The 25,799-nt window shown below is 41.4% G+C and overlaps 1 protein-coding gene across 1 annotated transcript in view; it reads right to left on the bottom strand.

Annotated features, from left to right (window-relative positions):
- The window catches only part of LOC123501829, a gene marked incomplete at its 3' end in the record, with an annotated part of 130,223 nt that overhangs the window by 25,114 nt on the left and 79,310 nt on the right, over positions 1 to 25,799 (bottom strand). Inside the window, 11 exon segments of the mRNA XM_045250857.1 lie at positions 3,864 to 3,929; positions 4,384 to 4,627; positions 5,379 to 5,471; positions 7,581 to 7,729; positions 8,251 to 8,430; positions 12,431 to 12,439; positions 18,752 to 18,769; positions 19,570 to 19,701; positions 20,150 to 20,393; positions 20,661 to 20,881; positions 24,974 to 25,069. Of these exon segments, the coding sequence (XP_045106792.1) occupies positions 3,864 to 3,929; positions 4,384 to 4,627; positions 5,379 to 5,471; positions 7,581 to 7,729; positions 8,251 to 8,430; positions 12,431 to 12,439; positions 18,752 to 18,769; positions 19,570 to 19,701; positions 20,150 to 20,393; positions 20,661 to 20,881; positions 24,974 to 25,069 (1,452 nt within the window).

The following is a 25,799-nucleotide window of genomic DNA, read 5'->3' on the forward strand; positions in this document are numbered from 1 at the left end:
AAATAATAAACGGTAACTAAAATAACGAGGATTACACCAAGGTCAGCCATTTTTGCTTTCGTTAAGTTAGGTTAGGTTAAGTTAGGTCAGCATAGGTAAGATCTCATAGTAACTTAATGTAACCTAACCTAACCTAACTGTAGTGAAGCTGAGATGACTAACCTTCATATAATCAGAGGGAGTAAAAATGAAACAAAATGATACGAAGGAAAACGAAATAAAAACGAAGAATGGTAAGTAAACAGAACTAAACGGTACTTAACACAAATCACAACCACAACTAATAATAACAATACAAAAGTGAGTAAATATTATAACACAGGGAAGTAAAGTAAAGTAAAGTAAAAAAAAGTAACTTACATAACGAGAATTGTGTATCCAGGCAGTTCATACAAAAGACCTCATGGGAAGCGTGTAAAAATAAATAAATAAATAAATAAATAAATAGGCAGATATATAAGCGAGACGATAAAGAAAAGTGAGAATACATATAAAGAGAAAGAAAAAGAGAAGAGAACCAGTAAAGGAAAGCCAGTGAAAAATAAATATGAAAAAAAAGAAAGCTAGGAAAAGATGTGGTAGAAATAGATTAAAAAGGCCACAAATTCAGTTATAAAATGAGATAGATGGATAAAAAAAGCCACACATTATAAGTTCAAAAGGCGAGATAACAGACAGTACAGTATGTAAAAAAAAGCCAGAGATTCAGTAAAGTTTCGAAAAAAAAGTGTAGACAGACATGTAAAGTATTCAAAAAGCCACAAATTCAGTCAAAAAAGTGAGATATGGAGATAAAGTGGACAGACATGTAAAGTATTCAAAAAAGCCACAAATCCAGTCAAAAAAAGTGAGATATGAAGGTAAATAGAATGAAAATAGCCACAAATCATTAAGTCAAGTCCATAAAAAGTCCCTGCAAGACAACAACAGACAACATTCATTAAAAAAAAAGCCACGGAAAGGCCAAAAGACAGAAAAAGACAGAAAAAAATAGAGCTTTCTTCCATTACCAGAGAAAGAAAGTAAGTTATTTTTTTAGTTATTTTCTAGTAAAAAGGAAGAAGAGCCGTAAAACTAACAACACTCTAGGTAATCTTAGGCTAGTGTCTCACGGGGCGGAGCGGGGCGAGGGTGGCGGGACGGGGCAAGGTGTGGACATGTGCTGCAACACCTGAGGACCGCCCCACCTAGCCAGCCCCGCCCCGCCCCGCCCCGTCTGTCGCTAATCACATGACCTCCTCCTGTGACTCAATGACGATCCTGACGAAGGCGACGACGGTAATAATAATAATAATAATAATAATAATAATAATAATAATAATAATAATAATGAGTATGTTATTCTCTATTCAGTTTAAGATTCGATCCCATGTTTCTCTTGGTAGTGCAGTGAATGTGCCTCAATTTCTGTGCCTGAATGACATTAAAGGAAATAAATTAATAACCAGAAAAACCTCAGTAAGTTCCAGGAATAATTAAGCTTTTGTGTCGAACTCGCTGTGAAAAATGAAAGTCTTCAAAGAAATATCCATCGCGAAAATTACTATTACTACTACTACTACTACTATTACTACTACTACTACTACTTCCATTCACTTTCTAACGAGTATTTCTCAAAGTATAATTAGCAACGTTTTTTTGACATAATCATCTGTATTCATTTTTTTTTTCTAACCTAAACCAGTTGATCAGTGAAGGTGACCCAGTTTGACTCGACTCTTGGCCATCAGGAGGCGAGCATGAGTCACAGGAGGCAGAGGTCACGAGGTCATGTCCACTCGCCACGCAATCACGACACAGAATCAGCTCAGCAAACACACACACGCACGCGCACACACGAGAAGGAACACAATCTGCTTTCTTCTTTACTGAGGCTCTGGTAGGAAATCATCATGCGAAACTCAAAGATGATCCGAGATTTTATATTATATAGTCATTATCATTTTCATGTGCGTGTGTGTTTGTTTGTGGGTGACTGCGTGGTTGCATGACTAACACACACGCACACACACACACACACACACACACACACACACACACACACACACACACACACACACACACACACACAGTCATGCACTCACTCACTCACTCTCTTTCATACACACACATGCACAGCTGTGAGAGGTGCGCTAGTGACCGACACACGCACACGCACACGCACACACACACACACACGGGCGCGGGAGGACGAAGTGCCGAGCAGGTGTGATAAAACAGGTAGACTAAGTGATTGAACTGACAGCTCTGGGAGGACGTGACGGGGGGCTGACGGCGGGGCGGGGTTTGGGCGGAGTGGGGCGGTATGTACAGAGAGATAGAGTGAGAGAGAGTGAGTGGTTATTGAGTTCATTGTCATATTCAGCTTCACATTTTCGTATTTATGTAAATTTGATGTGCTTGGTTTCAATTTTGATCACCATGACAGCTCAGGGAGTATATTTTGTATTGTTTCTAATTATCGTTATCCTTTTTCTTGTTTAATTTCTTCTTTTTTGAGTAGCAAATTCGTATGTTCATTTTACTTAACCTTTTATCAGTGTTTGGCATCCCTGTTCTGCTTCTTTCATATATAAAAGGCGTGAAAATTAACTCAAGTAATCAACCAATCGATTTCTTTGCCCGTTAAAATGACAAGTCCTTAGCAATCACTACCACCACCACCACCACCACCACCACCATCACTGTTACCGACCACAATCTTTCTCAAGCCCCGCATAAATGAAGTCCAGATTCCAGTGAGGTTTTCAAGGTGACACGCACAGAAGAGGAGGAGGAGGAAGAAGAACATGAAGAAGAAGAAGAAAAGAAGAAAAAGAAGAAGAAGAAGAAGAAGAAGAAAATAAGAAAAGAAAGAAGGAAAAGGAAAAGAAGAAGGAGATTAAGAATAAGAATAAGAAGTAGAAGAAGAAGAAGAAGAAGAAAATAAAGAAAAATGGAAGAGAAAAAACAAAAACAAAAGAAGTAGATGAAGATGAAAACCCACTGAAATCCTGAACGTCATTATCATTAGTCACAATATTTCCCACGGCAATATGAACTCGATTTCCAGGTAAGCTTTGAATGCGACGCGGTGACTCACGCTGCACGCCGCTAGACAATACAGCAGCAGCAGCAACAACAACAAGAGCAGCGCGCCAGCCCACTGCCAGGTCCTCACGAGCCTCTCTAAGTGCGTGTCTACGTCAAAAAAAGGTACAAAAATAGTATAAAAAGCTCTACAAAGCGATGATTGTAACACTCCCTCGTCTAGTGAAATTCTTCAGTTCAAAGGGGGGAGGGAGGGAGGGAGGGAGGGTTGGGTGTTTCTTTTGGGAAATACCCTCAGATCGAAAGACAAGATTCAAAAGCAGGTCTTGGTCTTGGTCTTGAAGGGGAGAGGAGTGGCGGGCTGAGGGTCAGGGAAGGGAAGGCACGCAGGTGATCGTCGACGGAAAAATAAGTTATAAAAAAAAAGGAAATCCAGGAAAAAAAGAGAGAGGTGGAGGAAAATTGTACCAGTCACCTGCAACAAAATTCTCCTAAAAGTTGCTGTAATAAAAAAAAGAAACTATTCTGGCGCTAGCGTGACTAATGGACGGAAATGATGAGTTACCAAAATACTTCGCTCAAAAAAAGCACGGCATGGATAAGGAGAGACTGAGCGGTGAGTTATGGGAGGGAGTGACGCGCCTGTCCTCAAGGGTGGGTGGGCGAGACTGGCGCCTCGCGAGGGAGAGGAGGACGCTACAGCTGAGCGGGGCAGCGGGGCGGACACCCGGACACCACACCCTCCTCACTATGTACATTTGGCGCCGCGCATCACGGAAGACAAGGTACAGTACGTAAGATAGCAAGAGAGAGAAAGATACAGGAGTGTTTACCTTTTAACTGCCCTATGGTATTGAATAAAGAGTTTGAGAGTCTGGCCAAGCCACTCCTGGGGGTGCCTGAGCCAGGGCCAAGGGGGGAGGGGGAGAGAAAATGAGACTCTTATTTATCTTGCGACAACAAGAGGAGGTTAAGACCTTAAGTTACGGAGCCTGACTGACACAGGGCGGTGAGGCCCAGTGCCATATTGATCATCATCATCATCATCATCATCATCACACTGACTAGTAACAGAATGGAAAGAAACTCACAAGACTGATCAGTGACAACAAGATCTCATCATCATCATCATCATCATCATCATCATCATATCAGCATGACAACTTAAAGTAAGCAAAGCTGTGTTACGTGTTAGCAGCAGCACCAGCACCAGCAGCAGCAGCAGCAGCGCAGCAGCAGAGCAGCAGCAGCGGCAGCAGCAGCAGTGCGGTGAGTGTGCATCATTCCGAGCCAGTGTGGCCGGGCGGCGCACGCCTCACCCACGCCCCCACGCCTGCCGCGCCGCACACTTACCTATGGCGGGGATGGAGCCATGCGGGCCCTGCTGGCCCTGGCCCTGCCCATGGTACAGGTCCTTGTCCGTCAGGCCATCCTCGTGGTCCAGCATGGCCTGGTCAGTGTGGTCGCCCCGCACGCGGTTCATGAGGCGGTCCCGTAGGCTGCCCTGGGCCTGCTGCGGGCCGCGGCCCTGGCCCGGCCCGTGGTGTGGCCCCGTCATGCCGTGCTGGCCTGGCTTGTGGCCGTCCTGGTGCAGGTCCTGCAGGAGAAGACGCTGAGTTACCGTCGCCCTCTCGAGGCGCTCCGCCGCCCTGCACTGGGCCCCGGACACCTGTCTGCCTGTTCCTGCCGCCCTCATCCCGCTCCTTCAGCTCCCTCCCGCCTGTCCTGTCCTGCCCTGCACCCCCTCCCCTCCCCAACCCGCCCGCCCGCCCGACCGCCCCCAATATTGATCTACGGGCCAGTGAGGCACTGCCATGAGGCTGCCTCCCGCCCCGCGCCCGCCGCCCGTCCCATGAGGTCACCCTCTGGCCTTATATCGACCCACGATAACCTGTAGGACGCCCACCGCCCCTGGCCAGGTGAGGGTGCCCAGCTCCCGGCCAGCGACGTGGCGCCTCATAGGTGGTGCCTCCAGGCGGCAGGACGGCAGGCAGGACACGCGCAGGACACAATGGCCAGCAAACCACAGCATTACATAAGAGTGACCCCTGTGCGACTCTCAAATAACCTCCATTTTCTACGCGGTCGCAACCATAACCTCCATTTTCCACGACGCCGCCACCGCAGAGCACCGCCACCGTGCAGGGCAGACTCTCCCAGCCACGCCGCCGCCACACTGGCCACACCAGCGGGTCACAGAGCACGAAAGAGAGAGAGAGAGAGAGAGAGAGAGAGAGAGAGAGAGAGAGAGAGAGTGTGTGTGTGTGTGTGTGTGTGTGTATTGGCAGTACGGGTGGCGGCGGGGCGGTGGGGCGGCGGGGCGGGATGGCAGGAGGGAGCAACATTACCTCATCCGTCAGGTCGGTCTCGCTCTCCTCAGCAATGTCGGAGAGCTCAGAGGGCCTGTCTAGGTCGGAGGTGAGCATGTCGTCCTCGGGGTCCTGGCGCGGCGGGGGGAGGGAGGGAGGGATGCCATCAAGCCGTGCAAACCAAAACAAGCCAATACGCATGGCATGGGGGTGGAAAAAAACAAGCATAAAAACAATATTAACGGAAAAACAAACAAAACAACATATAAAAGGGGAAATTTAGACCAAGGGAGGTAGAAAATAGATAACAAAACAACATATATAAGGGGATTTAGAGTAAGTAGGGTTGAATGCTAAGTAACTCAATAAATAAAGGGAATTAGATTAAGTAAGGTAGAAAAATTGATAGCAAAACATATAAAGGGGAATTTCTATCTTACATAAGGAGAAACAAACATGGGAAATCAGGGACAAACAAACATTGAACAAAACATACAAAAGAGACACTTAAATAGGTTAGGTAGGGAACACAAAGCAGGCACATCAAAATTCAGGGGCAACATAACATAACATAACATAACATTACCAAGAGAATGTTTAAATTGATTATGTATGAAAACAAGCAATAAGGAAATAAATATCAATATAAACAAAATGCATAAATGAAGTGACAAAAAAGATAAATAAGAGAATAATATACATAAAGGAGAATGAAATAAGTGTACAAAAAATAGATAAATAGATTGAAAGAAAAGGGAAAATAAAGCAGAATAGATAATAAAACTGAATTATGAAACAGTGAAAAAGAAAAAAAAATTAATATGAAAATTATATGAACGCTAAGATGTTACAAAAAGGAAATAAATAAACACAAAAAAATACCAGAAATGATAAAATAAAAGGACAAAATGTTAATAGAGATGAATGAAAATAAAACTATTAGATGAAAAGTAACAAAAAAAAAAGAAAAAGGAAGAAACAAAAGAAAACAAGAAAATGAAAATATAAAACACTCAGGTCAAAAAAAAATACAACAAAAAAAAGGGAAAGATATAAGAAAACAAGAAAAAAATAAGAAAATTACAAAAAATAAAAAGAAAATAGTACAAATAATAATAATAAAAAAAAACGTGACAACAAGAAAAATAGGAAAAAAATAGGAAAAAAAGGAAGAAAGAAAAAATAATAAAAAATGAGAGAATAACGAGAAAAAATAAGAAAAAAATGAAAGAACAAGAGAAAATTGAAACAAAATAAGTTACAGGAACACAAAATGTCTGCCAAACAAACGCTACAAAGTCACAATAATGTAAAAGCTTCAAAACGTGCAACTCAGGTAAGTAAATGAGGCTTTGGAACTTAATTAACAGGCGGCCAGGTAAGGTCAGGTAAGGTCAGGTATTTTTAGAAGCACCAGCAACAAGATCACCATGATGGGAGAATGTAATGGTGGTGGTGATGGTGATGATAGATGTACTGGTGGTGGTGGTGGTGGTGGTGGTGGTGGTGGTGGTGGTGGTGGTAGTGGTGGTGGTGGTGGTGGTAGTGGTAGTGGTGGTGGTGGTGGTGGTGGTGGTAGCAGTAGTAGTGCAGTGGTGGTGGTAGTGGTGGTGGTGGTAGTAGTAGCAGTAGTAGTAGTAGCAGTAGTAGTAGCAGTGGCAGTGGCAGTGGAGAGTAGTAGCAGTAGTGGTGGTAGTGGTGGTAGTAGTAGTAGTAGTGGTAGTGGTGGTGAGTAGCAGTAGTAGTAGTAGTAGTGGTGGTGGTGGTGGTGGTGGTGGTAGAGTGGTGGTAGTAGTAGTAGTAGTAGTAGTAGTAGTAGTAGTAGTAGTAGTAGTAGTAGTAGTAGTAGTAGTAGTAGTAGTAATGATAATGATAATAATAGAAAAAAAATAATAATATTGATGGTGATAGAAAAATAATAATAATAATAATAATAATAATAATAATAATAATAATAATAACAAAAAAAATAACAAAATCCAAAATAATGACACAGCAAAGATGATTATGATAATGAAAATGACAACAAAAAACAAAAAAACCCTTTCCACAACAACAACAACAACAACAACAACACCACCACCACCCAGACCACCGCAACAGGGTAACACAACCACAACGCGTCTAATCAAGTCAAGGTCACACAACATTCAAGGTCAGAACAGGTAAAGTAAGGTCAGGACAGATAAGGTCAGGTAAGGTCAGGACAGATAAGGTCAGGTAAGGTCAGGTCACGCTCACCTTGCCGCGGCCACGACCCCTGGAGAAGTGTGAGGGAATCTGACTGGGCACTGAATCTCCTGAAACACTGTCTCGACTCTTGGTTCGAACCGTGACTTGCTTTGGTTCGAATCCTGGTATCTTGGTGAGGTCGATAAGCGCGTGGTCACCTGGAGAGAGAGGGAGAGGTGAGTGGGAGACGGGAAAGAGAGAGAGAGAGAGAGAGGGGAAGAGTTAGAGGGGTAGAGGGAGAGGGGAGAGAGAGAGAGAGAGAGAGAGGGAAGAGTTAGAGGGTTAGAGTGAGAGGGGAAAGGTTAAAGGGAGAAGTGAGGGGAAGGATTTAAGGGAGAGGGGAAGCATTGGAGGGAGAGGGAAAGGGCTGGAAGAAGAGAGAGAAGAAGAGAGAGAGAGAGAGAGAGAGAGAGAGAGAGAGAGAGAGAATAAAACATAGGAAAATAAAGAAAGACAAAGAAAACAAAATCATCCAAACACACACACACACACACACACACACACACACACACACACACACACACACACACAGGAAAACAGAAGAAAAAAAAAGAGAAAACAATTATCCAAACACACACACACACACAAAAAGGAATAAAAACAATAAAAAAAAACCAGGAAAATCAAACAGGCCAGGAAATCCAAACAGCACAAACAGCACAGCCACACAGCCACTCACCAGTCGGGCTCTCCACTTCCGTCACTTTCTTGCCGTCAGCATAGACAGCATAACCAGTGACAGGAGCGCCGTTGGAAGTCCCTCCGGTGCTGTTAATAGTCACAGGCAGCCAAGTGACCAGCAGCGAGCCGTCCTGGGGGCCTGGCTCTACTTGGACATCCACTGGGGGGTCTGGGAGGCCTACACATGGGGAGGGAAGGAAGGTAGGATCAGTTAGGCTTAAAAAATTATTCATGTGGGAAATAAGTGTGTTTTTTTTAAGGGGTTTCTATTTATTTTTGCTTTTTTTTTTTTCTAAGGGTGTCTAAGAGGTCTATGTACTTTTAAAGGGTTTTTCCTATTTTTTTTTTATTGTTTCGTCTTCTTCCTTTTTTTTTTTTCTCTCTTCTTTAATTTTTTTTTCGTATTTTTATTGGTGGTCATTTTTTGCTCGTTTTAATTTTTTTTCTGTATCTCTCACTTTTTTTTATTTTATTTTTCTTTCTCTCTCTCTCTCTCTCTCTCTCTCTCTCTCTCTCTCTACTTTAATCCTTTACTTTTATGTTCTATTTTTTTTTTTTTTACTTTCTTTCCACTTTCCTCTTCCTTTATTCTCCATTTCCTGCTTCATGATTTATTCACGACGGGTTTCTTGCTTAAAAATTCAACATGCGCTTCTTTTTCCTTCACCATATATCTCCTTTTTTTTTTTTGTAAGGAATTTTATCTCCATCTTTTGTCTTCTTTATTGTCAAGAGGAAACTTTGTATAAGAATTTCAAACTATCAAACTATTTTAACCATTTCCACTTAGACGAGAGAGAGAGAGAGAGAGAGAGAGAGAGAGAGAGAGAGAGAGAGAGAGAGAGAGAGAGAGAGAGAGAGAGAGAGAGAGAGAGAGAGTTAAAATGAGCGAGAGATAACACTCAGACAAAATACAAAATGAGAGACAGGAAGAAGACAAACAATTTTTTCAAACACTACAACAACTTTCAAAAAAAAAAAAAAAAAACTCCTAAATTGGTCACACTATCAGAAACATCTTTTAAAACACTACTACAACTTTGAAAAGACTCCTAAAAATGGTCACTCTGTCACTAACTATCGCCACAACTACCACTCCATCTTGACTATCGTATGAAGGAACTACAGAATGAATAGAAGATGGAAAGTCAAACGGGTTTCAAGGAAGAAATATCAATGCATGAACTACGAGCAAAGGTTTGTTAAGCAGTGACTACCTTTCATCCTCTCAGAACACGACAGGTGAACACAGGTAAGCATGTCACTCAGGTAAACGCTGCTAATGAAAGGTAAGGAGCTGCTGGTACCATTTTTACATACGAGGAATGAAAAAATTCTACGTTGTGCATTGTTGTCTTGTGGTTCCTTCGTTGTAAAAAAATGGTGGTTTGTGATTAAGTGATTACGGAAGAGAGGGAGGGAAAAATTGTTAGGGAGGGAAAAATTGTTATGTTTAAAATGATTTACCTGCTCCTCTTCTTTCTTTCCTTCCTTCTTTCTTTCATTTTCTCATTTTCTTTTATTATCTTCTAAAAAAATGGTGGAAAAATATTTTTGAAGAGGAGAAAATTGAAATGTTAAAAATGGTTTACCTGTTCTTCTTCCTTCCTTCTTCCTTCCTTTCTTTCTTTCTTTCATTTTCTCATTTACCTCTGTTTTGTTCTTTAAAAAAATGTGAAAAAATAACTTTGAAGGAGGAAAAATTGTAATGTTAAAAATGATTTGTTTTCCTTCCTTCCTTTTCTTTCTTTTTCATTTTCTCATTTTACTCTATTATCTTCTTTAAAAATATGAAAAAAAAGAACTTTGAAGGAGAAAATCATTACGCTAAAAAATCATTCTTTTCTCTTTTCCTTTCCTCTATAAAAAAAAAACACCAAAAATAACCTTTCTTTTCCCCAACAAATCACTCCTCAAAGCAGAAAAAGAAAGTGTACTAAAATAACCACACTTTTTAATCCTTCACTTATCTACAACCTCACAAAAAAAAAAAAAAACACAAAAACGTGTAAATTCCTTCATCCCTTCACTACCACTTACAAACACCTCACACTTCGAGGCGCACACAGTCACACAGCAGAATCTAACACCCTCACCTATGGAAAAACACTACCCCGGCACATAGGTAAGAAACACACTGCTGGGGGGAGGGAGACAGGGAGAAACACACCAAAAATACCCAATAAAAAAGACACGGGTGAGAAATTATACACCCTTGAACACTACACATGATACTGAAAGATTGGAGGGACATGCAGTGCTGAGAGAGGGGTGCTGGGGGTGCTTAAGGCGTGACTCATGTGCTGGGGGTGTGCTGGGGTGTGCTGGGGGTGTGCTAGGGTGTGGAAAGACAAGTTCACACAAGTTATACGAGCAAGGCAAAGGGTTAAATTGTGTTGCGAGTGTGTTGTGGTGCTAATAGTGCTAGTGGTAGGGGTGGTGAGGTGAGGCAGGGTGTGCTGGTGCTGCAGGGGATGGACAGGGGTGGCCAGGTATCGACAGGTGGGGTCTAAGTGACTGCCAAGGCTTTCCACAGGTGTGTTTTTGTTTTAATTGGATTTTTTGCATAGGTAGGAATGTGTGTTTCCTGTGCCTCGTTTCTTTAATTTCTGTATCTCTTTTTGATTGACTGGCTGACTGACTGGTTGACTGACTGAGTGTTTGACTGACTGACTGATTGACTTATTGGTTGACTGAGTGACTGACTGACTGATTGACTGGTTGACTGAGTGTTTGACTGACTGACTGACTGACTTATTGGTTGACTGAGTGACTAACTGATTGATTGACTGACTGACTGGTTGATTGAGTGTTTGACTGATTGACTGACTGACTGATTAATTCACTGGTTGACTGGTTGATTTACTAACTGATTGATTGACTGAATGGCTGATTGATTGGTTGACTGATTGACTGACTGACTAACTGACTGACTGGTTAAACTGAAGATGATTTTTTGATATTCAGAAAATGTGGTGCTTTTTTATTGTTTTTTTTTCTTAATTCTTATATAGGAAAAAAATGTATTAGATGGTTTTACTTCATTATTTTGAAATTGCTACTTTTTTTCATAATTTGATATTTATTATTCAACTCTAGTATGAAGAATTAATGATATGAAGGAATTGGGATTATTTTGAGTGTAGATAAGCAGAGATAAAGTTCGTCATTATTATTATTATTATTATTATTATTATTATTATTATTATTATTATTAGTAGTAGTAGTAGTAGTAGTAAAAGAAGTATTAATAGTAAAAGTTGAACTGGGAGAAGCAGAAGTAACAACAACAACAATAATAATAATAATAATAATAATAATAATAACAACAATAACAATAACAATACTAAAACCAGTGGGCCTTTTTTAATAAGTGGCCTTGTTTATTGTAACCTTATGTAGCCCTATGAATAAAAAATATCATAACACAACTAAGAACAACACATTAATAACCTCAACACCACCAGCGGAACAACCTTGGCCTCACAACACAACCACCTTCATACCCTGACTGGCAACACGGAGGAGGGACAGTCTTTGCCACATGGGGACAGGAGTGAGGCTGACGCTCTCCCCCTAGCCGCCTCCCCTTGCCCCTAGCGTGCAGGAAGTCTAGAGGGAGACCGTAAGCCGCGCGAGGATAAGAGGCTGGGCTTTTTGCTAGTGAAGTCCCGATGGCGTGTGTGTGTGTGTGTGTGTGTGTGTGTGTGTGTGTGTGTGTGTGTGTTAGTGGTTGTAGTAGTAGTAGTAGTAGTAGTAGTAGTAGTAGTAGTAACAGTAGTAGTCGTAATAGCAGCAGCAGCAGCAGCAAAAATAACATCAATAACAATAGTAGAAGTAGTTAAACCTGAAGCAATATAGAAAAAAAAAAAAATGTAATTATATAAAAAAAAAAAAAATGTATTAAAAAAATGACTTTAAAATTACGGTAACATGTTATGGAAACCTGAAGGGAATTACATATATAGCAGCATTAGAAGCAACAATAGTGGTAGCAGTGGTAGTGGTGACAGTGGTGGTGGAGGTGGTAGTAGTAGTGGTAGTAGTGGTGGTAATGGTGGTGGTGGTGGTGGTGGTGGAGGCCTACACATCTAGGGTGCCTGGGCCTGGCGAGTGAGACATGCGCAGTGAGTGAGTGAATGCAGTGCTATAACGTCGTGGTTTTAGAGTCGTGTTACCTTTCGGATCTGCGATAGACGTGGCGGAAAGAAAATGTCACGTTAGCAGGGCTTGGTACACACACACACACACACACACACACACACACACACACACACACACACACACACACACACACACACACACACAATCATATAACACACACATCAGTTATACTTCTAAACACATTCACAAAAATAACACACACACACACACACACACACACACACACACACACACACACACACACACACAGACCTAGCAACATTGGGCTATTATTACTAACTAACCACAAAACAGCAGAAGCAGCAGCAGCAGCAGAAGCAGCAGTAGTAGTAGTAGTAGTAGTAGTAGTAGTAGTAGTAGTAGTCGTAGAAATAGGAGTACTAGTAGTAATTTTCCTGTCCTAATTCCATTTTCTTACAACTAAACACTAATAACAAACAATGCTAACCTAAAACCCATCCACCTGTGTAAATTAATATTCCCTAACCTAAATACAGTACGGTAAGACAAATAACTCAACTAATCTCACTGCTTTGCCTCGACACATCAACATCAACAACAACAACAACAACAACAACACCACTCACAGAACATCACTCTACACAGCACACCACAAAGTCATCACCATCATGAAGCACCAATTATCACAATGGTCATAGGAGAGAGTAACAGAAGACAGTGGTAGATGCTGCTGAAACGTTCACACTGACTGACTACAAAGGCGGTGTGCGTTGTCTGTACGTTAACAGACACATACACGGTGACGCACAGGAGTTTAAAAAGGTACTACGGTGCATTTAGATTGGCGTGGGTGGCGGTGGCGGCGGTGGTGGTAGTTTTAGTGGTGGTGGAGAAGCAGGTGGTGGTGCGGTGGACGGGAATGGGAGGAGGGAAAGGTGAGGTGGGGAGGGAAGGCCGAGGGTTACCTGTGTTGATTAGTTCATCTTTATCTACCTGTATCTATTCAGGTGAAATTTAATCCACCTCACTACAATCCATCAGTAGAATTAATCCCCTGTTTTATCTGTCTAATCTAATCTAACATTGATTATTTTCCTTCACCTGCCGGCAACGCATCATTTTTACTAATCCACTTGGCTATCACGCACCATCGTTTCTCTCCTCTCCGGTCTGCTGTCTGTCTCTCACCTCACACATTCTGGACACATTTGGCTTCAGTTTCCGAAATGACGTTATGAGTGTGTTACGCTAAGCACATCAGTGTCATCGTCCAGTGAGTGCTGAGGTGATGGAGTCAGGTCAGTATTCAGAAACGCTTTGCTCTCTCACCACAACTGTTTTCCAAGGCCACAGAGATGATTAGCGGGGTTTTCTAAAGTGTTTCTCCAGTTAATAATGCAGAAATCTTATCACTCTGGCTCTAGAACAGTAAAAACACCTTAAAAAACTCGTGTAAATTTAAATAAAGCCTTTTCAACAGTGGAGATAAAGCACAGAAGCGTTTGAGAATGCGAGCCTCACTCAGTCTGCTGGTGTTGTGTTGGTTAAACTGAGTGATGCTGTACAAGACGGTCACTGTTTCCCGCCTCTTTGTAAAAACTGTGTTGGCAACAATAGGGACTCGATAACTGTGAGAGAAATGTCCGTACTAGCTCACCAACACGTTCAAGACTGAGTTCATGCTACATTTAGTTATTTAATGTATTTTCATAACCTAGCTATTGTATTGAAGTCTGAATGTCGACCTTGTTCGTCCATTGCACTGTTTTTTTTATTTTTTATTTATACCATGTGGGCTTTTCACGGGAATTTCTGGGCTACTACCTATCTCAAAACCCACCCGCTAGGAAACAGTTGCCCCGAGTGAGGAAGCCCAACCTACACTCGGACCGTGGACAGGATTCGAACCCGTGCGCTTGGAGACCTCTCGGACCTCAAAGCACACATGGTTCCACTGCACCACGGTGGCCCTAGTAAGAGCAGGAACTCGATAGCAGCGAGAGAAACGTCCTTGTTAGCTCACCAATAGTAAAACGTTCTCTAAGACTCAGTTAATTCCATATTGAGTTATTTGTGCATTTCATAACTTAGCTGTTACAATGAAGCCTACATTATCTTGTTCATCCTTTCCTTTGATAGCCTGACGCATCTTGGAGTCTGAGATACACCGAACACCACTTCACACACCTGTTACACACCTGTTAAAATGCTACAAAGAAACTTCCCTCATCCTCACCTGCTAATCAAAAACAATCAACTTCACCTGCCTTGTCTTAGAGGACTTCAAACTTCCACCTGACACTTTAACCCCACCTGTCAAATAAAAACAATCAACTTCATCTACCTTGCTTCAGTGGACCTCAAACCTCTATCTGGCATTCTAACCTCTAACCTCTAACCTCAACTTCACTGGACCTCAAGCCCCCTACCAGACACTAACCTCAGGCCTCCCTTACCCACCCATAGGACCACGCCTTCAGGGATGCCTCAAGGAGTCCTACGCATGGAGCACTCGTCGCGACACTCATAGGACACCCAGCCTCTGTCCTGACAAGGGGGGGATCTTGAAGGCAGGGAGGGGGCAGGAGTAAAAAGGAACGTGATAAAAGTGTTATATTTAGGATTTAAGGCAAGGAACACTCGACGTAGGTGAGTGTATGTGTTTATGGCGATTTACAAAGGGATCATATGTTTTTTTAAGGAGTCTAAGGCAGAAAGTACGATTTTTTAAGGTATCTAAAGCAGGAAGTTTGTTTTTAGGGTACTTATTGGTGTTTTTAAGGAATTCTGGCGTTTATATAGAGTTGGAAGGCTTTTGGAAGAGAATCGACAGTGTTTGGAATGTGTCAGAGGTTCCGAAACACTAAAGAACATGGTTTCTAAAGCCATGAAAAGTCTGCTGCATCTGACACCGGCCATGAGCAGGTTTCTAAGGTTTCTAAGGCTACATACGATCAAGCTCCACATTGAGACGAGTGGCTAGGTTTCTCAGACACAGGAAAGGGTATCTAAGAGTGAGGCATTACTAAAGAGAACTGAAGGGCCTCGGTATTCTAGACAAGGGAGGTTTCTAAAGGGAGAAGGTGACTAATGTACTACGACATGAATAAAGACACCTCTATAATGGCACTCAAGCGTTACCAGGCTGAAAACTCCACGAGGTAAGGGAGAGAAGGAAGATACTTAAGAACAATTCGATACCGTTTGTTTTCTAAATTACAGGGACAATCCAAAGGGAGTCTTGAGGGTTTGTGATAGAGTTCAGTGGAGGTCTCTAGACTAAAGGGAGCTTGGAGAGATGTTCTCTAAAGGGATTTTTGAGGTGGTTTCTAAAGGAAGGTTGTAATTAGTGGTTTCTAAAGAGAGCCTGAAACTGAAGTGATCTCTAAAGGAAGCTTGGAAGGGAGGTGGTTTCTAAAGGAAGCTTTGACGTGGTATCTAAAGGGAACTTGGGAAGATTGTGGTTTCTAAAGGGAGGTTGTAATTAGCGGTTTCTAAAGAAATTTACCAGAATATTTACTAACACAGTTTAGAATTTTGTGAGGCTTTCAAGAACGAAGAAAAACCTCTGCTAAAGAGATAAAGGGAGCCAGGAGGGTTGTATAGCTAGAGGAAATGAATACTTAAAAGGGAGGACATGTAAACAACCCTATGAGATATTTCTAAAGGGGGAAACAAGTCCTTTATATTACACTTAAGGCAGAAAAGGACAAGATACAAAGGGAAGATGTTATTTGAAGCTTATGAAGGAACGTATTAATAAAGGGAGAAACGGAAGAATGTAAAGACACAAAGGGAGTAAGTGGAGGCTCCTTTGGTGTTATAGTCTAAAAGGAAGCAGTTTAGAGGACGAGGGAAGACAAGGGAAGGTGTTATTTGAAGAAGTTTATGAAGAGACGCATTAATTAAGAGAGGAATGGAAGATTTGCCAAGACACAAAGGGAATAACTGAAGAGGCTCCTTTGGTCTTATAAGCTAAAGGGAAGCAGTTTAGAGGACAAGGGAGTGTGGCAATATGAAGCATGTAAGGGAGTTCATGGATTCACGATGCTTTTTAAAGGGATAGGAACCCTTTATTAGGCTAAAGGGAGTAGGAGAGGTTGCATCTAAAAGGAGAGAAGGTGAAAAGCATAACAACATCTCAGTAAACCGATTTATGAAGGTGTAAAGGGAGATTAGGACCATTTAACTTAGTGTGTTCTATTTAAAGGGAGGGAAAAGAAAAGTTGGGAAGAGGGAGGGAAGATAATAACATTTTTTACAACTCTATGTTTACTAAAGGGAAGGAGGATGTAGTAAATGTATCTAAGAGTGTCCAGGGAGCTAAGGACAGTTTTCTAGAGGGAGGAAGGCTGCAAATAAAGGGAGATAAACGTTTTTTAACAGCAAATAGCTTATAATCTTGTCTTCTAAAGGGAGGAAGGCTGCAACTAAAAGGAGAGACTTTTTAACACCAAAGAGTTTATAAATTTTCTTCTAAAGGGAGGAAGACTGCAACTACTGGGAGAGAAACTTTCTTACACCAAAGAGCTTACAATATTGTCTTCTAAAGGAGGAAGGTTGCAACTAAAGGGAGAGAGAAACATTTTTTACACAGAGTTCACAAATTTTCTTCTAAAGGGAGGAAATTTGCAACTAAAGGGAGAAAGACTTTGGAGGATTGAGGGAGGGAAGTGACTAGCATATTTACCTCTCCAACCTTGGCGTGGCATGGAACACAGAGAGCGTGAGTCATCATAGGGCATCGCGGACAACAGACTTGTGTCCTCCTCCTCCCACACCCTGCTAGCTACTGACCCATCCACCCTCGTGCTCAGTCGATTATACTGAGTTCCTGGAGTGTGACGTCACTTATTTACATCTTCTGTCATAGAGAACGTGGGATAGAGAAAAAACAACGGGGGAGGGGGGACAGAGGACCACCATACTGAGGTACTGAACTAAACGAAAACGTGGACTCTTTTTTGACTCTTTGGGGATTTTGGTAAAGGAAAACAAGGAGCAGTGAGTGAGTCTTGGGCTGTGAAAGGGAAACACACATGGCTCACATCTCAAAACAAACCGTTATGTGAGAAAAGTTGGAGGGGGAATTACAGGGAGAGAAAGATATCAAAACTTAAAACAGAAAAAGACAAACAAACCGAGTGCTGGTATACCAAACATAACAACGAGGAGGAGGAGGAGGAGGACGAGGACGAGGAAGACGGAAGGAAGAAATGATACGAAACAGAAAACGGTGCAACACGAGTAAGGATAAACTGAAAACGAACACACAGAACCACCTAGACTTCCAATGTCACAGAGAGTGGGACTGAGGGTGCCTCTAGCCAAGGGCGGGCGAAGGAGGGCGGGCGTTGAGAAGGGTGTAGGAGGTGGTGGAACACGAGCCAACTCATAAATAGAAGCGACCTCTCTACAAAGCAGTGAGGCAGCGTGTTCAGAGTACATTTAGTAATAATAATAGTGATAACAAGAGATGGCCTCAAACACCGACGAAGGGACCTGCTGCGGGCCTCCCCTTCCCTGCCAGGCCCCCGAGACCTCGCCACGACCCTGAAGGAGCCAATGACCGCCTCCTTCAGTAGTGCATCTTTCTCTTTCTTTGTTGTGAGTGGTTGGTTGGCCGGGCTGAGGATCGGGGGCCGGGGATGGGGTGGTGGTGGTGGTGGTGGTGGTGGTGGTGGTGGTGGTGGTGGTGGTGGCGATGATATTTGGTGCGTGCGCAGAAGTAATGTGTGGTGAAGACAAGAGAAGAGAGAGAGAGAGAGAGAGAGAGAGAGAGAGAGAGAGAGAGAGAGAGAGAGAGAGAGAGAGAGAGAGAGAGAGAGAGAGAGAGAGAGAGAGAGAGAGAGAGAGAGAGAGAGAGAGAGAGAGAGAGAGAGAGAGAGAAGATACAAGATTTACAAAGAAACAGAGATAGAGAAAGAGACAGAAGAGTAAAAAGAGAGATACGAAGGAGATTAAGAGAAAGAGGAGGAAAGCTATAAGAATTCAAGAGAGATAGAGAAACAAAAAAAAAACGATGGAGAATGAAGGAAAAGATAAGGAGAAAGGAAAGAAGAGATAAAGGAGACTCAGGAAATAGATATGGAAAGAAAGACAGAGATATAAACAGAGAAATTAGGAATGATAAAAGAAAAGGAGGAGAAAATGAAATTGAAAGAGATAAAGTAAACCCAGAGAAATTAGGAAGAAAAGGAGGAAATGATAAAAGTGAACCCAGTGAGAGAGAGAGAGAGGTAGAAAAAAATGGAGAAATTAAAAGAGATATATTTAGATTAAGATAGAGGCAAGGAAAAAGATACACAAGTTTCAGTGATACATTATGGAGTGATACGAAGGAAGCAACACGGATAAGTGACAGTTGTACTCACCGGCCGCCGAGACAGCTTCTAACAGTGTGAGTTGTGACAGATTAAAATGACATTAAGAAACCAGCCAAAGAAAAACATAAACTATAGAAAAAAAAAAATGACAAGAAAATAAATAATGTGACACAGATATCTTTAGGCAAGTAATCAGTCAGCAACAAAAAAAAAAAAAAAAACGAAGTGATTTAAAATATACTGTGCTGGCGACATATTTGAGCAAAAAACCTCTTCCTACAGTAAAGTGGAACAGAACTAAGTGATAATGATAGTAGTAGTAGTAGTAGTAGTAGTAGTAGTAGTAGTAGTAGTAGTAGTGATGGCGATGGAGTAATGATGGTAAAGTTATTAAAGTCACACACTAACAGTATGACACACACACACACACACACACACACACACCTCACACACTAATTACTTCACAGGTGAGACTCATTTACTCATACTCAAGTCACGTGTCCAGGTGAGCCGTGTCTTCTACTGTGTGCTTTTGATTTGATGGTTTTGATTTAGATTTTTCTTGTTTTTTTTTTATCTACAGTTCTATTTTCCTTTAAAGGCATAACTATTTTTTTTTGGATTTGTTTTTTTTATTCTCTCTCTCTCTCTCTCTCTCTCTCTCTCTCTGAAAAAAACCCTCAAAACCACCATATTTGAACCCTCACATCAACAAACCCTCAATAATAACAACAATAACAATAACAACAACACAACAAACACGACTCACAAGACACTGGGCACTAACACTCACAACCTCTCACTCTCTCACTTAACACTCACTCTCTCACACAACAGGAGCCAAACACACGGGGCCAGACACTCACCCTTGGGCAGTGTGCGGAATTCAATGGTGGTGGAAAGGCGCTCCTGACTCCTAGGGCCCTTGGCGTCAAACTGAGGGGCTCGAAGGTTCTTGGCGCGAATGGTGACTCTGTACGTTGTGTTTGGGGACAGACCTAGGAGGGAGATTGGGTGTTAGTCGTGGTGGTGGTGGTGAAGGAAGGGTCTAGCTATAGGTAACTAAGAGGTAAAAAAACTGAGAAAGAAAAAAGAAAGGGAAAACAAGGATAATAAAGAAAGATAGGAAATGTGGAGAGAACTAAGAAAAATTAGAATATCAAAGAAAACGCACCAAAACAATTCACAACACCTCCCATACTTTACCCCCCCAAATTCCTCCACCACACTCCCCACTACCCCCCCCAGAGAAAGAAAAACAAGTAAAACATCAAAGAAAAAAAGCCTAAAACTAAACCTGTCTTTTGGCTAACCGATTCGAACCTGTAAGAGGACTGGCGACTGAGTGAACCTTCTTTTAATCTTTTCTGTTGCCCTTGACTACTTTTCCCCTCTTACATCAACAAAAACCACCAAAAACCACACTGAACCAGTCACACCACTCACCTGTAATAGTGTGGCGGTAAACTCCTGGCTTGACAGTGCGCACCTCTACATTATTCACGCAGACTGTGTGTTGGAAGTTAGAGTTTGAGGGAAGCCAAGAGATGACAGCCGAGGTGGAGGTGATGGAGGTGGCCTTAACACTCGTGGGTCCCAGTGGCGCCTCCTTCCCTATCACCATTGTACAGGCAGCGTCCCTCGAAGTCCTCCGGTTTGGGGTCACTGAACGCACGCTTATTCTGTGGAGCTGTGACGGGGAAGCGGGTGTCTGGTGTTACTTGGATGGGGATGATAGATGGAATTAATCCCTTCAGTGCTATGACGTGTTTCCATATTCATTCTGCTTACTATTTGGTGGTTTTAGACAGCTTCTGACCTACAGGAACTACAGAAACTACATAAAATATCTCCTCTACCCCATAAAAATCACAATGAAAACTCCACATCACATAAAAAAACAACAAAAACCCCCAAAACACAGCCAAGCATTACAGAACGGCCAGTGTTGACTCACACATCTCACCTTCGTAGAGTCCACACCCTCCACCAGCGCCCGGGTTCTCTCTGTGGCGCGTACAGTCGTCTTGAGGAGACCGTTGACATACACGTGGTAAGACTCGATGGAGGCTGGCGCGGCATCAGGCGGGGGATTCCAGCCGATGAGGATGCTCTTGTTTAACTGTCGTTCGAGGGTGAGCTGGACCGGAGGGGGGACTAGCACCGAGAAGAAGAGGTCTAGTTAAGAGAAGGTCAAAGTCACTACAAGCGTCTCCATGCATGGTAAGCGGGCAGCAGACACAGTGGGGGCGGCAGTAGCGACAGTGGTAACAACAGGCACGGCAGCAGTATAGTTGTATAAGACAAAAAAAAAAAAAGACAACGCAATAATAAGGATAATAAAAATGATACACAAAAGAGCTTGAGTGTCATAACAGCTCTTAATATGAGGGAGGGAGGGAGGGAGGGACTCATTGGTGGGGGGGGGGAGGGAAGCACAGAGCAGGGATGTTATACTTGATACTCTGGCATTATGCGCAGCTCGTCCAGCGAATGGCGGCGGGGAGGTGCAGTAGAGGAGGAGGAGGAGGAGGAGCAGGTGGAGATGAGATATAAATAGAACCAGGAGGAGGATGAGAAGGAGTATTATGAAAAAGAAAATGACAGAAGAACAAGATTATATGAGGCACAAGGGACAGGAGGAGGAGGAGGAGGAGGAGGAGGAGGAGGAGGAGGAGGAGGAGGAGGAGGAGGAACGAGACGAACGAGGGAAAGCTAAGAGGGGAGGAACAGAAGGAGCAGCGGTAAGACTAGACGACGAGGAGGAGGAGGAGGAGGAGGAGAGAAGAGGAGGAGGAAGGAGGAAGAGGAAGAGGAGGAAGAGGAGGAGGAAAAGGAGTATAATATGAAACAAGGCAAGACAATACGAAATAGAAAAAAGAGAAAAAGAAGAGGGGAAAATTAATTAAACAAGAATAGAAGGACGAGAAAATAAAGAAAAATAGTAAAAGATAAGAAAAGGTGAATGAAATAATGTAGAAAGAAGGGAAGACACACAAAAAGATGATAAAGAAAATTGAAAAGCAGAAAGGAGAGAGAAAAATAGCAGATAATGGAAGATACAAAGGAGAGAGAGAGAGAGAGAGAGAGAGAGAGAGAGAGAGAGAGAGAGAGAGAGAGAGGAAAACAATAAAAAAAATAATAGAGATAAAGAGAGAAAATAATAACGAAAACAATAAGAAAACATGAAAAAGCAAGAAATGAGAGAGAGAAACACTAATATAAGACTTTGGGCGTGTTTAAAGACATGGCTGGGGCGGGACTGGGGCGGGGCTGGGGCGGGAAAGGGCGGGGCAGGGTCAGGGGGGCTGTAGAGGCAAAAGACTAAAGACTGGCCGGCCGGAGCGCTACACTACTGCACACTACCGCTCTCTCAGCCCTGCAACGCTGCCTTCACTTCACCGCTCACACAGACACCAAGGGACAGACACGAGGGAGGCGCCACAACACAGCCCCGCCATCTCCCGGGCATTCTACAAACTAGTCCAATCAACAACTCCATACCAAAATAATGTTACGGTTCTTCAAATGTGCACAAAATCAAATACGTAAAAGTAAGGTAAATTTGTACTGTTAAAAAATAAGTAAATGTTGCGGTTTTTCAAATATGCATCAAATGAAATACGTGGAAATAATAAGGATAAGTTAAATTTACACTGTATCAACTCCATACCAAAAATAATGTGTTTTTTTTTTAAATATGCACAAAATTAAATGCGTAAGACTAAGGTTAAGTTTGTACTGTTTCCCCAAAAAATGTTGTGGTTTTTCAAATATGCATGAAAGGAAATACATCAAAATGAATAACTTTAAGATAAATTTTCAGAGTCTCAACTTTATATAAAAAAAAATATTATGTTACGCTTTTCAAATAAGCACAAAATTAAATACGTGAAAATAATAACGCTAATAAATAATGATGCGATAAATTTTCACTGCCTCAGCTTCATGTCAAAAAAAAATATTACGTTTTCAAATATGCACAAAAAATAAAACGTTCAAAAAAGCAACATCACTTTCTTAACTCCATACCAAAAAAAAAAACAGATTTCTCAATGACATATGCACCAAACACAAGATCTTACGAGAAAAACCGAAAATAAATAAAAATAAATCACTGGCTCTTAATAACCTCTTTCCTTCTCTTATTTAGTCTGATCGTGCAGAATACAACGCTTGAGTCGACCAATAAGGATGCACAAACAGAAAAAGAAAGACTAACTGCATCTGTTCAAACACGCACACACGCACATAGTAATCGGGCATGGTCTAATAGTAGTAGTAATAGGCAGGCGCGACCCAACTATGCTAAACTACTATCATTGGGTAGAACAGTAACCACGGCAGGCACATTACACCACGGTACACTGTAGTAGTAGTAGTAGTAGTAGTAGTAGTAGTAGTAGTAGTAGTAGTAGTAGTGAAGGTAGTAGTAGTAGTAGTAGTAGTAGTAGTAGTAGTAGTAGCAGTAGTAGTAGTAGTAGTAGTAGGGTAGTGGATGGAAAGAAAGTTGTAGAAATAGTAGTAGTAGTAGTAGTAGTAGTAGTAGTAGTAGTAGTAGTAGTAGTAGAAATAGTAATAGTGAAGGTGATAGGGTGGTAATGGAAAGAAAAATTGTAGAAATAGTAGTAGTAGTAGTAGTAGTAGTAGTAGTAGTAGTAGTAGTAGTAGTAGTAGTAGTAGTAGTAATAGTAGAAACACAACACAAGACCACTTAATCACGAATGACAACACATCCAAAAGATAAAGTAGTAGTAGTAGTAGTAGTAGTAGTAGTAGTAGTAGTAGTAGTAGTAGTAGTAGTAGAAGTAGTAACCGTAATCTAGAGAAGCTAAACGTTCAACTTCCTACAGCTAAAAAAATAACTCTCTCTTAGGAGGAAGAAGAGGAGGAGGAGGAGAAGAAGAAGAAGAGGAGGAGGAGGAGGAGGAGGAGGAGAAATACAAAGAATACAAAGAAAATCCAAACAACAACAGACACTGAGAGAGAAGAAAGAAGAAGAAGAAGAAGAAGAAGAAGAAGGAAGAAAGAGGAGAAGGAAGAAGACTGAAACACTGAAAGAAAGAGAAAGAAAACGAATAAAAGAGAAAACGAAAAAAAGAAAAGAACCAGAGAGAGAGAGAGAGAGAGAGAGAGAGAGAGAGAGAGAGAGAGAGTTAGCCCGACATCCCAGCCCAACCATCTCCCTGCCCTACGCTGTCTCGGGGCTACAAAAAGGGCTACAGGACAGTCAATCTCTAGTCACTATGCGCAGCTATCGTATGATCGCGCAGGCCAGCCAAGATACACTAGGAAAACCCTCTCCTCCATACATGGGGAGGCATCGTGTACATAGACATACATACATACATACATAAAGAGATATAAAAATGTAAACAAATGCATTAAGGCTTAAGAGATGCATAAATCAGGTGAAGTATTTGGTATATTGATTGTTTTTTTTTATTTTTGTTATGTTTATAGTACCTATTGAATTATTTCTTATTTTATTGGTTTATTTTATTTTTTTGGGGGGTTTTATTATATTTACATTCGTTTTTTGGATTTTATTGTAAGTTTGTTTGGGTTTGATTTTTTTTATATTAATTAAATGGAAGTGATTTATCATTCATGTTTACTTTCAATAACAATAACAACAACAATAATAATGACAATAATGATAATAATAATAACAATAATAATAATAATGATAGTAATAATGAAATAGTAAATGCTCATATATTTATCTGGCTACGTAAAAAAAAACAAGAAAAAAAGAAAATGTAACTTTGATTTCAATGCAAATAAAATCAATCAATCAAGAGACAAATGAGTAAATAGATACTCAAATATTTAGTGAAGCAATTAATTGATGAAACAAATAGATTAATACAAGACTTAATAAATTGACGAATGAAGAAATAGATATAAAGATGCAAAACCTTTAAGATTTAATAATATTGATAATAATAATAATGGCAGTAATAATAATAATAATAATAATAATAATAAAAACAGCAATTGATATGAGGTAAATTTATATATGCATCTGATTAACTTTACCTGCTTGTGATCTGGATACATACACAAATTTTATATACACACAAAAATAAAGAAATATTGATAAAAAACACAAAAAAATAGAAAAAAAAACCGTAAATATATATAAACACCACTTCAATACCTCTCTCTCTCTCTCTCTCTCTCTCTCTCTCACCAAATATTCACCCGTTCTCTGTCACACACATCAAAGAAAACGTAGCACATTTAAGGGATAGCTCGTACACTCACCATGCTCTCCTAGTGTCTCCTCGTCCTCTTCTATGATATCTTCCAGGTCCAGGTGGCTCAGATAGGCGTTGTGGCGGCTCTGATTGGTCACCATGTCTGCAGGGGTGGCAGGTGCAGCAGAAGTAGCAGGAGGAGGAGCAGCAGGAGGAGGAGGAAGAGGAGGAGGAAGAGGAGGAGGATGAGGAGGAGGGGGAAGATAAGATTCATGTATTAGCTTTCTGTAATATGGTGGTATGTTTGTTTGTTTGTGTGTGTGTGTGTGTGTGTGTGTGTGTGTGTGTGTGTGTGTGTGTGTGTGTGTGTGTTGCAGTTTCTTTTTTTCTAATTTTGTGGAGTATGATCTATAATCTCTCTCTCTCTCTCTCTCTCTCTCTCTCTCTCTCTCTCTCTCTCTCTCTATCTATCTATCTATCTATCTACCCATCTATCTATCAAAATGTTACAAAACGATTCAAATAACTACATAGTAAATATATCTAACAATAATAGTAATAATAATAATAATAATAATAATAATAATAATAATAATAATAATAATAATACCACCACCATCACATTCCACATCCTTCAAGAAAACCTTAAGCCTAACCTGTTCCCTTCTACCGAGTTAGGCCTAAGAGAGAGAGAGAGAGAGAGAGAGAGAGAGAGAGAGAGAGAGAGAGAGAGAGAGAGAGAGAGCACCCAAAACACTCGCTTATCATATTATGTCACATCCTTATCATACAAATCTGGCCACACTGAAAGAGAAAATATCATGAATTTTAATAGTACTGCATAACAAGACGTAACTGAGGAGGAGGAGGAGGAGGAGGAGGAGGAGGAGGAG

Source organism: Portunus trituberculatus, chromosome 10 (assembly GCF_017591435.1).
Source record: "Portunus trituberculatus isolate SZX2019 chromosome 10, ASM1759143v1, whole genome shotgun sequence".
Lineage (NCBI taxonomy): Eukaryota > Metazoa > Arthropoda > Malacostraca > Decapoda > Portunidae > Portunus > Portunus trituberculatus.